This window comes from Alosa pseudoharengus, unplaced genomic scaffold (genome assembly GCF_046254945.1).
Source record: "Alosa pseudoharengus isolate Yale_2024_CS ecotype anadromous, Long Island Sound unplaced genomic scaffold, YU_APseudo_1.1 YU_APseudo_1.1_scf_7, whole genome shotgun sequence".
Taxonomy (NCBI): Eukaryota; Metazoa; Chordata; class Actinopteri; order Clupeiformes; family Clupeidae; genus Alosa; species Alosa pseudoharengus.
Genome location: NW_027468859.1, coordinates 27,365,448 through 27,380,010, shown reverse-complemented (window position 1 = coordinate 27,380,010; position 14,563 = coordinate 27,365,448). Strand labels below are relative to the sequence as shown.

The following is a 14,563-nucleotide window of genomic DNA, read 5'->3' as shown; positions in this document are numbered from 1 at the left end:
GTGTTTCTGCTCCTGTCTTGATCTCTGGCATGCGAGGGCCAGCCATAATTACTAAGGCAGGAAGACTAAGATTACGGAGAGCAGGTGATTACCCTCGGTGTGTCCAAGGTACGCAAGGCCCCCAGATAAAAGGAGGCATTCAAATGCAGCCGCAACTAGTCACCGTGGATACAGTAAGTAGCCCAGTATATCCTAATGTACTAATTAATTCTTCAAGGGCTGTGTTTTGGTCAATAAGTTCAGGCAAGGAAATAGTGTTCAAAACCAAACCATCAGTATAGTGTGACCACTGGGTACTTTTCTGAGTAGGGCCAAGTCCATAACAAGGTATTGACTCTGGGGAAGTTGATCTAAAGAATCGTTTGTGATTATGAAGTTTGGATGTGCAACACAGTGCATTAGAAGACGTCCCTCATTCCCACAATGTATCTGTGCATCATAAATGTGTAAAAATCACTTCTGTTGAGTCTTTATAATACATACTGCACTTCCTTATTCTTGGCCTCTGGTGGAAAGCACAGGAAACTGAGATCAATACGAGAGCTAGCTATTGTTTTCCATTTGATAAGAAAAATGAGAATTGTCTCGACTGGCTAGTGCTGCAGAGATCATATCTTCCAGATATCCCGTTGCTTTTCACTGCAGTGAGAATACAAGGGGACGACAACGATGGTTGTTTTGGTATTTTTGTGTGTAAAACTTCATGCTCATGTGACATGTGTGCACATGTAAATCTTTTAATGCTCTTACAGACAACATGGGAGGTAGGCCTTTGTGTCCCCGACTGAGACTAAACTACATTGTGTTGCAGCCAATGCAGTCATTGGTTGTAGAAACTTCTAAATGTCACTGTGTGAAGATGTTTATGAGGAAAAGGCTCATTTGTATGAGGAAACGGTCCATTACATTTGTTTTTATACATTTTGTTCCCAGGAACGCCATGTTATCAAATCATGAAAACAGCATCATTCATCACTGCATTGTCCTTGGATAGCCTTTTCAAGCAAAGTCAAAGGACTGACAGAAGTGACAGAAAAGACAGATACACACATCCAGTCATATCTACCTCCCAGCCTCTTTACATGTATTCACTGTGCTTAAGAAAGTCAGGTTTTCATTTCACCCACGTTTTGTCAATTTCTTATTTGTATTCCTCCTTCACATTTTTTTCTCATTTGAAAAGAAGCTATAGTGAGGGCATTTAAACATGATAATACATGCTTATAGACTGGACGGGAGCCAAGGCCTTTTAAAACCTGCTCCTGTTCTGAACACACTCACAATAGCACAAGAAAATCCCCAAAAAAGGCAATTATGTTATAATGTAATCCAATAATTCAGTCTCCATAACCTTTGCCACGTTAATGGATGTCATAACAAACAGTGAATTCTCATAATGGTTCACATGTGCAACGCATAATATACAACACTATATAAAGGAAAGAAAGCGTGCATAAAGAGGACCTATCTATGGACTTGTTTACAGCTGTGGGCTCTGTGCATGCCAGGGCAGCATGGTTTCCATTGAGCTGGACATGCTGTGTGTTTGTTAACGTATTATGTGAGCAGAGGCCTCATTATCTGGAGAGAATTCTGCAGGTTCTGTTACAGAACTGGGGCCACTGTAGGGTGGTGGTTTGGGGGGGGGGGGTTGGGGTTGGGGTTGGGCTACCAAAAGGGATTCTAGTGTTTTATGTTTCCCGGTAGTTATCACAAGATGCCTTAAAAGGGAAGGGTACATCTACTGTCTTCTTCTGCAAGTGCAATAGACAAGTGAAGTCTACACCTGCTATATAATAAAGTGGATATGACTTGCTTGCACTTGAAAGCAATGGACAATCCAATAACGCACATATTTTTTAAACTACATAAAAGGTTAGAATAGGCTATTGATAATATGACTAGGCTACCAAAAGGGATTCTAGTATTTTATGTTTCCTGTTAGTTATCACAAGATGCCTTAAAAAGGAAGGTAAGGCCCCAGCCGTGGGGCACCTGGCTGGGGCACCTGCACCGTACGCCGGCGACCCAGGTTCGATTCCTGCCCCGTGGTCCTTTCTGGATCCCACCCCGACTCTCTCTCCCTCTCGCTTCCTGTCACTCTCCACTATCCTGTCGCATAAAAAGCCCAAAAAAATATACTTAAAAAAAAAAAGGGGAAGGTAAAAAAAGTGTTATTTTTTTTAAATCCATCTACTTCTGTCACTTCTGCAAGACCAATATACTGGTGAAATGGAAGCCTACACCGGCAATGTACTAAAGTGGATATCAACATTTGCTTTTGACAATTGACAATCCAATATAACACACATTATTGTAAAACTACATAAAATGCTGAAAGGTTAGAATAGGCTATTAAGAATATGACTATTGGGTGTCTGAATACTGTGATTAGAAAACAACAATGACAGTCCTAGGTATAAATTAATTTCCTACATATTTTGTTCTCAATGGTCTAATGAGCACAATTCATTAATGGCAATTAACCACTGGGCATTTATGGAAATGAATCCGCAATAACTACAATTGGTTTCAAAATTATGCTGAGGAAAGTTCATTCATGTATTTTCTTTTTTTTTGTGCAATTAAATAAAACATTTGGCAGACGCTTTTGTCTAAAGCGACTTACAAATAAAATAGTTAAATTAACAGTGAACAGTTTTAAAAAATAGGCCTTTTTAGACCCCTCTTGAAAGACCCATAGATAAGCCTTTACCCTTGTCTACCTATAGAGCTGCACAGTCCCGCCCACAGCCAAAACGCGGTTAGGTGCCGGATGTAAGATTCCCATTCATTTGTCCCATTGACGTTTGGAAAAATCCGTATCTAAAGAGTTTTACAGCATGTCTTAGGCTAACCAGCTACGGCATAACTCATAAGCATACAACATATCATTTCGAGTGAAAAAACGAAGAGAAAATCCAAAAAAAGTCAAAGGTACAAGACTGTACATATTTTCATTTCCGAGCGAAGGAACTACTCATCCCATAAACCACCGCGCCTCACTGAATAATATATAACCAATGCACGAATCAGCGCGAAATCATTTCAAAACCGGCGAACCCTTTCCTCCAAACAGTGATTTTTATATAGGGAATGTGCAGTTAATAGCAGTTATTTCAGGAGTAATCGTGTAAATAATAGTACCAATATTCATCAAGAAAGTTTTTAATCACATTAAGATTTTCGCCATAGGCAGTAAAAAACTCCGCCATCTTTGTCAATATTTTTCCGCTGAGAAAGTTTCAAACTAGACCAACAGCCTTTCCACCAATCAGAGGCATCACTGTGGGATTGTGGGATTGTTCAGGATTGTGGGTAATGAAGTACTTATCCAAGAGATCGCAAATAAAAGGCATTTATCTCAAAACAAGGTTAGTGCCCCACGAACTCTTGGTGTCTATAGGAGCATATACAATCGCTTAGTACAACCGTACCATAGCTGGTTTTAAGTCTACCACGTGCAGTTAAGTTTTTATGGCTTACACCGCAATTGTCAATGGAGAAATTGCATTGAATTTTTACATCCGGCATCGGCTGTGGGCGGGACTGTGCAGCTCTATTAGCTTTGCCTCACCCGATAGCCTCACCTAATGCTCAATAGCCTCCTCGACACCGGATGGCGCTGTCGAACAAAATATTGTGGTTATGTACTCCAACTGCGCTCTTTGACCACTAGATGTCATTAAAGAAACAAATACACAATCCCAACAGAACCAGTCTGTATTTATTTGAATGGAGCAGGCTTCGCCCATTCGCCCAGTGTGTTTTGAGAGTTTTGTATTTAACGCTACTTTCCTGCTTCTGGCTGATTTTGACTTTGCTACTACAACGTGGAACACTCGTTGCACGGAACAATGTTGCTTTTGGAAACGGCAGAAACTTGCCAAATGTGACGGTGAGAAGATTAACGTTAACATAGAACTATATCCTTAAAAGACCAAGCATATGTTTCGTTGAAATGGCAAACCTGGATAGCAAATGTTAGCTAACTTAGCAGCAATTAGCTAGCATACTGCACGCCCAATTTGTGCTAACCCTTTTAAAATAATGATGGGTACAGTTAGCAGGTAAAACAGGAGCGTTAGACAATGCTGCCTTGTTTCTGACCTCAATCTGATTTTTATGTTACTTCAAACACAGGTCCTTAAAGTTAGTTAGCTGCTAGCCAACTAGCTTGCCAGCAAAGGCTGGGACTTGCTAGCTACACTGCAGACGAGACTGGAGTTTCATATCTAGGCCTGTTGACTGTCGGTGCCATACAGCTAATCTAAACAGCTAACGTCAGCTATCCAGCAAGATACTTAATTATGCTATGTTTGGCGAAGGGTATGGATAAAGTTGTCATGTAGCATTTGACGAATATTTCTCGATCTATCAACAAGTTCACGTTACATGAATAATCATATTCACTAGATATCTGTGAGCTGTGGTTTAGCTAGCGAAGTTTGCGTTATCTTGGGTGGTAGTTAGCCTGACATTGTTAGCTATTTAAGGAGTTAAAGCAGCTGACTTCTATCATGTCAACGCTGTCCCAGCAAGCGAGACATGTAGCTAAATTCATCAGAAGAAATGTGTTAATGGGATTTTGAGGTGCATTTACTGAGACACGCGCGTGCTTTAAGAATATAGAGTCCTTGAGGATAATGGGCTTCCTTGTAACGTTAACTCATCTCGGCATCCTGTCCTGCTGAAAGCTTTTTCCCTCATTAGTGATTGGTTGTTTTGTAAGCTATTAGGCATCAGCCGATATCCCATATGCATCATATCTTTGTAATATTGCTACAAGTTTGAGAGATCTCTTTAATACGACACGGAAAATAGGATGCCTTGCAAATATATTACGTGCGTGTAACCAAATGAGGTGTCGAGGAATACTTAACCAGTAATTTCACTACAGGGTCATTGTTTCAGATAATAGTATGCCTGTGTGGGTGAACAAACTACGTTCCTTGAGTGCTTATGCATGCAAAACCCTTGTGTCCGTTTCAGTGTTGAGTTATTATGGCCGCTGGACATCATGATGGCAATCAGACAGAATTCCACAGGCTCAAGCAGGCCGCTCCTCACGACCTTCTCTTGCACCAGGTTCACTCTGGAGCCAAGAAGAACATGAGGGAGGTGAGTAGAATTCAAAGACAATCAAAGGAATAAGTTCGAAAGAAGACACCAGAAATGTGAAGATGAATTTACATGTGGATTTGCATATTTGTCAGTGTTGGCTGGCAGCAGCCAAACTTACTTGAGGACTACCTTTATTGCCTGTCATCTCTTTTAGGTGGATTATTTAAATAAGGAAGAAATAGATAAAGACAGGTGAGTTGTTTGTTTTCAAGTCCACACCATTGTGGGCACAATAACAGAAACCATTTGTCTCTGTGTCGTCACAAAAACGTGTCATGACAAGTCCACCCTTCCCTCCCTCCCTCCCTCCCCCTTCCATCTTTCACTGTAAAAGTTCACTGTAAAAGTCTGTTCCCACTGTGGCTATGTCAGGCTGCATTGCATTGCATTGCATGGGTGGACAGAGGGTGACCTTTTGACAAATGGAAACACACATTCTTTAGCTAGACCAGTGCAGCATAATATGATTTTTATTTTATTGGAAAAAGGGCATCACATTTTATCTTCAGCCTATTCAGACTACTCGTCGCCTCATTTAAACCCATTGTCATTTAGAGGTCGTCAGTATGTTAGTTGTGCTTTTATTGTCCATTGGCTGCTTGTCTGCCTGCCGAGTCAGACCCATACTGACGCCTTACTTCCTTTCCCTGCGTCCCTTTTTTCCCAGGCTTCCAGTTGGCCGCGGCGTGCACAACTCAAACAAAGCGAAGCGAGTGGTGGGGTTGAAGCGGCGGTCGCGGCACTCAGCGGCGGCGAGCTCCGGGCTGCTGCGCCGGAGGGTGCCAAGCGCAGGCCGGCCCTGTGACATGGCCAACAAGGAGAACGAGCTGACCTGTGCCGGCGATGTGCAGGGCATCACCTACAACGACAACTGCGGGTTCCCCGTCAACTCTGCAGAGGCCTCCAAGATGGCAACGGCCGGCTCCATGTACAGTGATTTCTTCACTGAGGTTGGTTGATGGATATACGTGTGTGTGTGTGTGTGTGTGTGTAATGGGTTCTGGTATTACTTACTGTATGCTATACTGATGTTTGAGCAAGGATCATACAGTTTTTCCTCAGTGTCTTCATTAATCAGAAAAGACAGGATGTATATGTACATAGTCTTTTGTTCCAAATCAAGCCTGATTTCAGTCTAAAACAACCATTGGAGTTGTGGTTTTGTTAGTGTGGTAATGACTTATCACACAAGGGGGGAAGCTGGTGATGGTAGCTGTCCTCCACTTAGAGCATTAACCCATTTACTCTTAAAATGCCTGCTAAAAAAGCCTATAGAATCCTATGGCATTCTAGACTAAATAACCTTATTTCCTGAGGGTTTTCTGAAAACATACCTAAAATTGTCAACGTCTACCAAAATGTAATATCTCAGCCTCTGTAGCACCTAGAAACATGAAATAAAAAGCATGCTGCGCCGCTACGCAGCATCCAGCGGGAGAGTCAATGTTGCACTATGCAGCATCAGGCGGGAGATAGATATGACGTCATGCAGCATCCAGCGCGAATGGGCTAACTGACATGCCTAGCTCACCAGCTGTGATTGGGCTGGGGGTCTCGATCAGCTGTTGACTTCAACGTGGTTCACCCAGAAACTAATCCGGCAGTGTCATTTTTGGTAAGGTGCAATGAAGACACCTGAAATGTAATGTACCCTTGACCCTCATTGTTTGCCTGGGTTGGAATACGGTCTCCGTTTGCCTCATCAAGGTTCTTTGTCTAGAAACATTTGGACATGCCTTTCTCAAGAAGCCGAGCTGTAGCTTTTCAGCAAGTTCTTAGATCTGTCCAATTTTTTGTCATCTCCTAACCTTCCCACTTCTGTTACCAATGTGTCAGAACCAGAGCCAACTGGCTCCATCACCAGTTCCCCCAATCAAGAGTGGTCATTATAACACTGCAAAAACCACAAACCTCATGGATACCTCAGACTAGAACCAGAAGTACACTTTGTGTGGTTTTTATAGTTATTCTATCTTCTGGTTGCACTCTAATAAAGATATTGATGCACACATTTTTGGTCATCTTAACATTGCAAAACAATCGGATGATGGCTCGATGAAGTTGCACAGTACTGTACTTCGCAATCCAGAGGTGTCCAAAGTTAATGTCTGATTTGACAAGCATGGTCTAATGCAGGGGTGGGCAAACTGCGGCCCGCCGAGCATTTCATTTAGTTATCAGGCTGCTCGCTATTTTTTTCCTGCGATAGAGACGACGTTGGTTAGCTTTACTGCAAACTGCTTTTCACTCTCCTTAGATAACGTTTACAATGTCGATGTCAAAACATCATGTTAAATAGTTTTACATGATGTTATCTCTAAGTTAACTCTTAGTTATCTCCTTTGCAGCAGATCTAACGTGAACATTATGCAATCCATTTAATTGGGAACGCGTCTGCACTTACGAGAGGTAGAGAGAGCCGCAGGTTCCAGCTGGCTTGTGATTGTTGATAATTGATAATCTCCTTATTATAAGAAAGTTTTAAAAGGAAATCATGAAGGCAACAGTAGTTCCCACTACTGACCATTTAAAAACTGTGAGAGGGCCCAGCCGTAGGTACAGCACTAGCCATAGCGGAGCAGGCCTAAGACAAATAAACGTGAATTAAAGCGACTGTCTTAAAGCGACAGTGCACAATTTATACATTTGTTAAACAGCATAAAATTAGCAGTATTTTTAAAACAAATTAGCAGTATTTTAAAACATACTTTTCATACTAAATTATAGGCTATAAAAAAAAAATTACGTGTGGGGGGTGGGGGTGGGTTGTGCGGCCCGCCGGCCAATTTTCAAAACCCAATGTGGCCCTTGAGCCAAAAAGTTTGCCCACCCCTGGTCTAATGGCTAATGGACAACAGCAGCAATAGGATTTATAATAGAAAATACGAACACAGTTAATAATAACATGAATATTAGAAAATATTAACACAAAATATGAACCCCTATTCTTAAGCCTTGCTTATTTTACTGACTATTATGCAACATGTAAATGAATTCAGAGAATAAAGCATCATAAGCATCATCAAATTTAATCATCCTAGTTTATTTTCTATGAAAGGTATGGATACTCTCCTCGTATGTAGCATAGATTTTAAAAAACATATGTAAGTTTCTATAACACACAATGCTCTGGCCATTAAATAGCCTTAGTTGCGGAAATGGCCTTAAATTAAACAAACAAATAAACTCTCCTTGTATGCTGCTGGCAAAGCGCCACACTGGCGTCACACTCCCGAAACTTGGTTTCACGTGTTGGTCACATAATGCCTGCTGTATACTAATGGTCAGCCCTGTCATGTTCTTGTTCAGATTTCCAAGGACCATGATGCGATGACGCATGCTCTCTTTGGACGCAATCTTAAACTGAATGTCGCTTTAACTCTATGGCGGAAAAGTGCAAGTGAATTAGTGGCTTACTTAATGAGGTAAGAAGAGTTCAAGTGGTTTTTTTTTTTTAGTGTTGTTGAAATGTAGTTATCCAAAGCTGGTTCCTTACTAATGTTCTTTCTCTGTAGAATACAAGACCAGGGTGTGCTGGTGGATTGCCTTCCCGTTCTTGCAAAAAGGTACCACTGTTGAATATGTTTGTAATATATGTATGTATCTAAATCTGTATTTGCAAAATTCACTTCATATGCTTGGTTCCTGATAATATACATTTCCATTTAGCCTTGAAGAGGAGCAATCCTGCATATCAATTGGCTGTTGTGTTGACCTTTTACCGCAAGTGAAGACAGTTCTTTCCAGTAAATACGAGGAGTAAGTCACTCACTATCAACCTCCTTTCATGGTGTTACTGATAATTGGCTCCGTTACCTCTGAATCTAATCTCCCCTGTTTCTCTCCAGACATTTGATTGTGGCTTTACACTGGATCCATTCACTCATTAAGAGATGGTGGCCAGAACTCTCTGCTAATGGCAAAAGCTTACAACAAAGCTGCCCGTGTGACTGGTACGTACATTTTGTCCACTGTGTTTTTTTTTAAAAATTATTATTGTTTTTTGTTTGTTTTTCTGAGTTTGTCTAATCAAAGTTTTTTTTTGTGGGACAGCAACATTCAGGTCATGAAACAGCAGCTTCAGGAGTTATGGGTGGAAGGAAGTCGGTTAATTTTAGTTCCAGGAACTACGGGTGAAATAGCAAAGGTAAAAGGTATTATTTAACACCATTAATATAGACTCGTATTGTTGTTAATGTTAAGTGGGAAAGTTTCTCACTGGTTTGTGTCTGTTTTTTCTTTCCCACTGGTGTTTAGGTCATTGAGACTTATCTTTCACAGCTGCGCTGAGGAACCCATGTAGCACACTAAGGGCGCGACCACTACAAACACTTGCTGCAGTTTTCCGCTGCTTTTTTGGCAAATCAGAAAGGGGATTTGGATGAACTGTTGCACCAAGTTCCCAGAGCACTAGCCTATGAGATCAGGGGGATTGATGAACTGTCAAATTCAGACACTCCCCTGACAGTAGAGAAACTGGAGACATTTGATGAAGGCAAGAAGGCCGCCTTGTGAGCCTGGAATGGTTGCTTCACATTGAAGTGGATCGTCGTGGTAAGGGAGAGGGGGGGGGGGGGGGTCCCGTTCAACTCCGTGAGACTGTCTGAAAGCAGGTGACTTAAGTGCCAACCTCTCTCTCACCACTGCACAGTGCTATGTTGGTGATCATCTGCATCGTTGGATGATATATTTAATGCATCCCTACCCTCCGTTTATCTCTGATGTCTTCAATCAAGAACTTGAACTGCAGCAGTCTTAAGTTATTATAGGTCTCGTTGTTTGCCTGTTCATGAATGAATTGTATGTGTAAAATGCACATAATGATTTTGTTTTTCTTTTAATCAAACTTTTAAATAAATCTTCAACATCTGGCTTGATATTTGGTCATTGAACGGCTGTACATCTAAACGCTAGTTTGTCCACACACTACATGATCAGAAAATGTGCTACATCAGGCATGCTGGTAATGTACAAACAGCATAAGATAAAATCCACGGGTGTAGACGGTAATGATCACGAACAAATGTTGCATTAATTTAAAGCACCAAACTACAAAAGTTACAGACCATTCTAAATTTTGAGGAAATGAAAGAAATTAGCGAAACCCACAGTTTACATAAGTGAATATGCTCAAATACATCTTAATTCCCTTTCCAAAATGATGTGTGTGTAGTGTATGCTTAGACAGTGGGTGTATCAGAGAATGTCTAGTAGACGGGCTCTGGGTGTATGCGCCTTGTGAGTGAAGTTTTTGTACTGTACACTATGGTCATGTGACTTCTACTTCCTGTTGTAAGGATTACGTCGTCCCACTCGTAGTGAGAAATTCGACCGCAGTTGTCAAAGCTGCGTTTGGGCTAGATAATATCCGATCATACTATTTCTAAGACGGTTAACTAGTAGAATACGATGTTTTCACAATTTAGAATATTTCAGACATGTTTGGCCATACACGCTTGGTTTGCTTTGGCGTGGTGTTTTAGTGATTCGGACGCAGGGCCTTCAGCTGCATCTTTACAAGCAAATGGAGACCTATTCAAGATTGAGGGTCGTGCAATTGTTCCAGGCGTGAAATCGCAAGAATGGGTGTCCTCATCTCGTGTTATGGTTGAAGGAGAGGAGTATGTAGGCTTCTTAAGGTATTGAAGTGTCATTATACAGCACTGTACATCTTCTAGTCTAGAACACAACGTTAAGTTTCTAACAAGATGATGTTAGCATGTTGAGCTACCATGCAAACTAGCTAGGTTACACACTAACGTACTAGCCAACTACGTAACGTTAGCATGTCCGCTGGCAGCTATCCTCTTCTAATTTACGACTAACATTATTCTAGCAGAAGTTTCATGATTTCACACTATATGATTTTAAACGACTACTGCATATCTTGCCCAGCCTCTCATTTTGATGATAAACACCAGTGAGGTATCTTAGAATTTATTTTGTCAGGTTGCCATGTCATGTTTTTTCAGATTACCAAAGCTTGCCTTGCAACGGAAGTGGAATATGTACCAATACGGAGCGCACTGTAAAGCTGATATATTTTTCAGTACCCCCTCGTGTCAACTCCTCTAGCTAAGAATTACTGTCACCAATCCCAATACGACACTGGCTTGCTAACGTCTTATTAGAAGTGACTTAACTTAACGTTATGCCTTTCTCCACTCAGGACGGATGGAAGCTTTGTTGTCAATGATGTTCCTTCTGGCTCCTACGTTGTTGAGGTGGTGTCCCCTTCTTTTAAATTCGAGCCCGTGAGAGTGGACATAACGTCCAAAGGGAAAATCAGGTAAGAGTTAAAATGGCACACGTCAATGCAACTTACAATGGCATCAATAAACATTACATTGACATTACAATTAACCGTTTAAAGTAAAGCCATATAGCCTTAATAAAAATCACCATAAAAACACAAACCAAACACAACTCTGTAACAACTTTTTTCTTTTGGGTGACAGGGCACGTCAAGTGAATTACATTAAGACCTCAGAGGTCGTCAGACAGTCATATCCACTCCAGGTGAGGTCTCCAGGTCCACAGACATATTTCATGAAGAGGGAAACATGGGGCTGGTCAGATTTTCTCATGAACCCAATGGTAAGGTCTTTTCTAGTCAAGGACATTTTATATGTTATACATAGAGACTGAGATACTCTTATATTCTTCAGGTCAATAAATGCAACTCTGTGTGTCCTCAATAGTGACATTCTTTCATCTTTGTAGCTAAAAACAAAGATTATACTCAGTCTTAAAATTGAATACAGTTTGTTGATGCATCTTATCGGATTGTCTTATCTTGGATATATTTGGTCTAATTGTAGACTAGTTAAAGAATATTGCAGACAATTGACATTTTTGGTACATAACAGGTGTCAAGTTTTGTACACCTTCATTCCATACTGATTTTATTCTGCTTTTGTAGGTAATGATGATGGTCCTTCCGTTATTGATCATTGTTCTGCTTCCCAAAGTTGTCAATACCAATGACCCAGAGATGAGAAAGGTAAGAAATTACGAGCTCCATGCGTGCACAGATAGAAATTTGTGCAATATGTGCATGCTCACATATTAAAGGTGCTCTAAGCGATGCTGGGTAACGTCACTTCTGTTGACTTTCAAACAAAAGAGAGAGCTAGCTTGCTACTTCCTCCCCCTCCCTCCCGTGCTGCTCCCGTGCAATTGAAACTCGTCTGTGATTTGCTGGAACAGTTATGTTTTTTATCGGCTAGGTTTGCCTAGGTTGTTTTTGTTGCCATTTTTGGAGCCTGGTGGCATAAAATGTTTTAGACTAAAAAACACGTTTCATCGCTTAGAGCACCTTTAAAATAATAAACTGCTTTCAAACAGGTCCTCTGTACTATATGCAAATCTTTGTCAAACGTATGTCTGACCCTTCGTGTGATTCAAACATGATGCTTACATGCGTACATCATGCGTGTGGGTGTTGTTCACATATAAACAGAATCTCCGCGTGGTTGAGTGAGGGGTATGTGCATATTGCATTTAAGTATCCTATTTGAAGCAAAGTCCAGATGGCCTGTGCGACAAGCATTTAGCATTTTCTTAGTTTTCATTTGATCTGGCTAGGCCTTATTCATTCTCAACCCGAGCTGTCATGGTTGGATCTTAGATGTGGTTAAGATGTAGGGGACGAATAAGAGTCAGTTATTTTTTAGGTAAAAGTAATATTCTGCATAATATTTTCACTGCCCAAATGGCTTCGTTGAATGCATAGAGGAGCGGCACATTACACCATGCAGTATCATATCAGCCATGTATGTGATTTAATTGACCCTGCTCACCTCTCCACTGTGTCTGCTTTTCTTCACAGGAGATGGAGCAGTCCATGAACATGCTAAACCCCAACCCTGAGCTGCCCGACGTCTCTGAGTTTATGACCAAACTCTTCTCCAAGGGCTCCTCCAAGCCAGGTGGGGGCAGCAAAGGGAGCCGCAGCGCAGCGGTCAAGCGGAGGTAGTGCCATGCTCTTGGCCATCGTGCCGTGATCTGAGCGACTGTGCTGAAATGTCAGTTCTACTGCATCGCTTCTCTCCTCATGTCTTCTCTTCTTTTGTAAATATATGTTTTGTTTTCACCCCCTCCGCGCACACACATGCACACAGAAATGCATTCATTGTCGAGGAGCATGGGCCTGAAGAGTGGTTTTGTGTAGTCTTATTTGTGCGGTTTTGTGTTGGGTTAATTTTTCTAAGTTGCTCTTTTTTTTTTTTTTTAAGTTCCTACTAGATGTATTTTGCACCAGTTGCAACTGTCTTCACTCCTCATAATGTCAGGATATCCTCTCTGAATCAGGTGAATAGCAACTCACCTATGTCTGTTACTCAACTCCTCTATCACTGCTGCATTTGAGATTCCATTTCCCATTAACAGGTTGAGCTCATTAACATTAACAATGTACTGAGGATCGGTTCCATTCTGCTTTAGATGCAGTGCAAGGAGATGCAGTGGGATTGTGTGAGGTATCAGAATGTGTGGAGTTATTCCTTTTTTTTTTCTTGGTATCTGCACTTTTGGGGTTGTGCATTAAAGTAAAATCAAAGTTGAATCGATCCCCCCCAACCCATCTGTGTTTCCAGTGCTACTTGAACAAAAGCTATAGGCCTGAATATTCATTATGAGATTTTTGTTGAGCTAGCAAACATAACTGTGAATGAAAATGAGAAATTTTAGCTATATGAGAATTATTTAAATAAAAGTTATGATCAATTGTGATGGTCTACTAAGTATTTTTCTTTAATTATTATTCTATATTACCACTCAGCTGCAAAGAACACGGGAAAGGGCATGATTGAATGATTCTGAACAGTCTACTATGCATTTATCAACCTCCTTGTAATGAAAATTCACTTATCCAGTATGGCCACATTATAATTTTGTTTAAAACGGAACTCTCTATTGTTCCGATTCATTGTAGCAACTTGGAATTATTGTGTTATTACATATCTGCACAGGCTCCTGAAATGTTATTGTTTTCAGAAATTCAGGTCAATTCAGGGTTACAATAATGAATGTCTTAGGAAAAAAAGAAGATATAGACAGATTGATTTTATATCTGATGTTGTACAGACAACCAAAATGACAAATTACTCAATTACTGGAACAATCTTGTATATGAGTGTTCTAAAGTTAAACATGATTAATAGTAATTGGCTGTTGGGACCTTGCCGTAAGCAAAGCTCCAGTTGGAAATATTTATAACAGTCAATTAAAAACCAGCGCCTAATTGAGCCTTAGACTTCTTATTTCCAATATTGTGGATGCACCCTGTGTGTAAGGGAGATTAAAAATGAAATGCAAATGTTTTTTTGTTGTCATAAGTATATATTTCGCTGCTCATGTTGACACTTAACTAGTACTACATATATTTACACAATACAGTGCAGCAGGGTTTGATTTTTAACAACGCACATAATAACTT

The 14,563-nt window shown here is 40.7% G+C and overlaps 2 protein-coding genes across 2 annotated transcripts; both read left to right on the top strand.

Annotated features, from left to right (window-relative positions):
* Nucleotides 1–3,732: 3,732 nt before the first annotated feature.
* On the top strand, nt 3,733–9,996 carry katnbl1 (katanin p80 subunit B-like 1). Its single transcript, XM_076272776.1, has 10 exons — nt 3,733–3,898; nt 4,993–5,121; nt 5,279–5,316; nt 5,792–6,074; nt 8,434–8,549; nt 8,640–8,690; nt 8,794–8,883; nt 8,973–9,077; nt 9,178–9,271; nt 9,382–9,996. Exons 2-10 carry the CDS (start codon nt 5,005–5,007, stop codon nt 9,412–9,414), a joined length of 927 nt encoding a protein of 308 aa, XP_076128891.1. The 5' UTR covers nt 3,733–3,898; nt 4,993–5,004; the 3' UTR covers nt 9,415–9,996.
* Nucleotides 9,997–10,422: 426 nt separating this feature from the next.
* Nucleotides 10,423–13,855, top strand: emc7b (ER membrane protein complex subunit 7b). Its single transcript, XM_076271764.1, has 5 exons — nt 10,423–10,763; nt 11,294–11,413; nt 11,583–11,721; nt 12,047–12,127; nt 12,956–13,855. Exons 1-5 carry the CDS (start codon nt 10,534–10,536, stop codon nt 13,100–13,102), a joined length of 717 nt encoding a protein of 238 aa, XP_076127879.1. The 5' UTR covers nt 10,423–10,533; the 3' UTR covers nt 13,103–13,855.
* The last annotated feature ends 708 nt before the right edge of the window (nt 13,856–14,563 follow it).

What these genes read in the sequence shown, in the direction of transcription:
- katnbl1 (XM_076272776.1), top strand. Translation starts at nt 5,005, where the DNA reads ATGGCCGCTGGACATCATGATGGCAATCAGACAGAATTCCACAGGCTC. An exon ending in GAAGAAATAGATAAAGACAG is followed by an intron (nt 5,317 to 5,791) that starts GTGAGTTGTTTG and finishes CTTTTTTCCCAG; the next exon opens with GCTTCCAGTTGGCCGCGGCG. An exon ending in CTACGGGTGAAATAGCAAAG is followed by an intron (nt 9,272 to 9,381) that starts GTAAAAGGTATT and finishes ACTGGTGTTTAG; the next exon opens with GTCATTGAGACTTATCTTTC.
- emc7b (XM_076271764.1), top strand. Translation starts at nt 10,534, where the DNA reads ATGTTTTCACAATTTAGAATATTTCAGACATGTTTGGCCATACACGCT. An exon ending in ATTTTCTCATGAACCCAATG is followed by an intron (nt 11,722 to 12,046) that starts GTAAGGTCTTTT and finishes CTGCTTTTGTAG; the next exon opens with GTAATGATGATGGTCCTTCC. An exon ending in ATGACCCAGAGATGAGAAAG is followed by an intron (nt 12,128 to 12,955) that starts GTAAGAAATTAC and finishes TTTTCTTCACAG; the next exon opens with GAGATGGAGCAGTCCATGAA.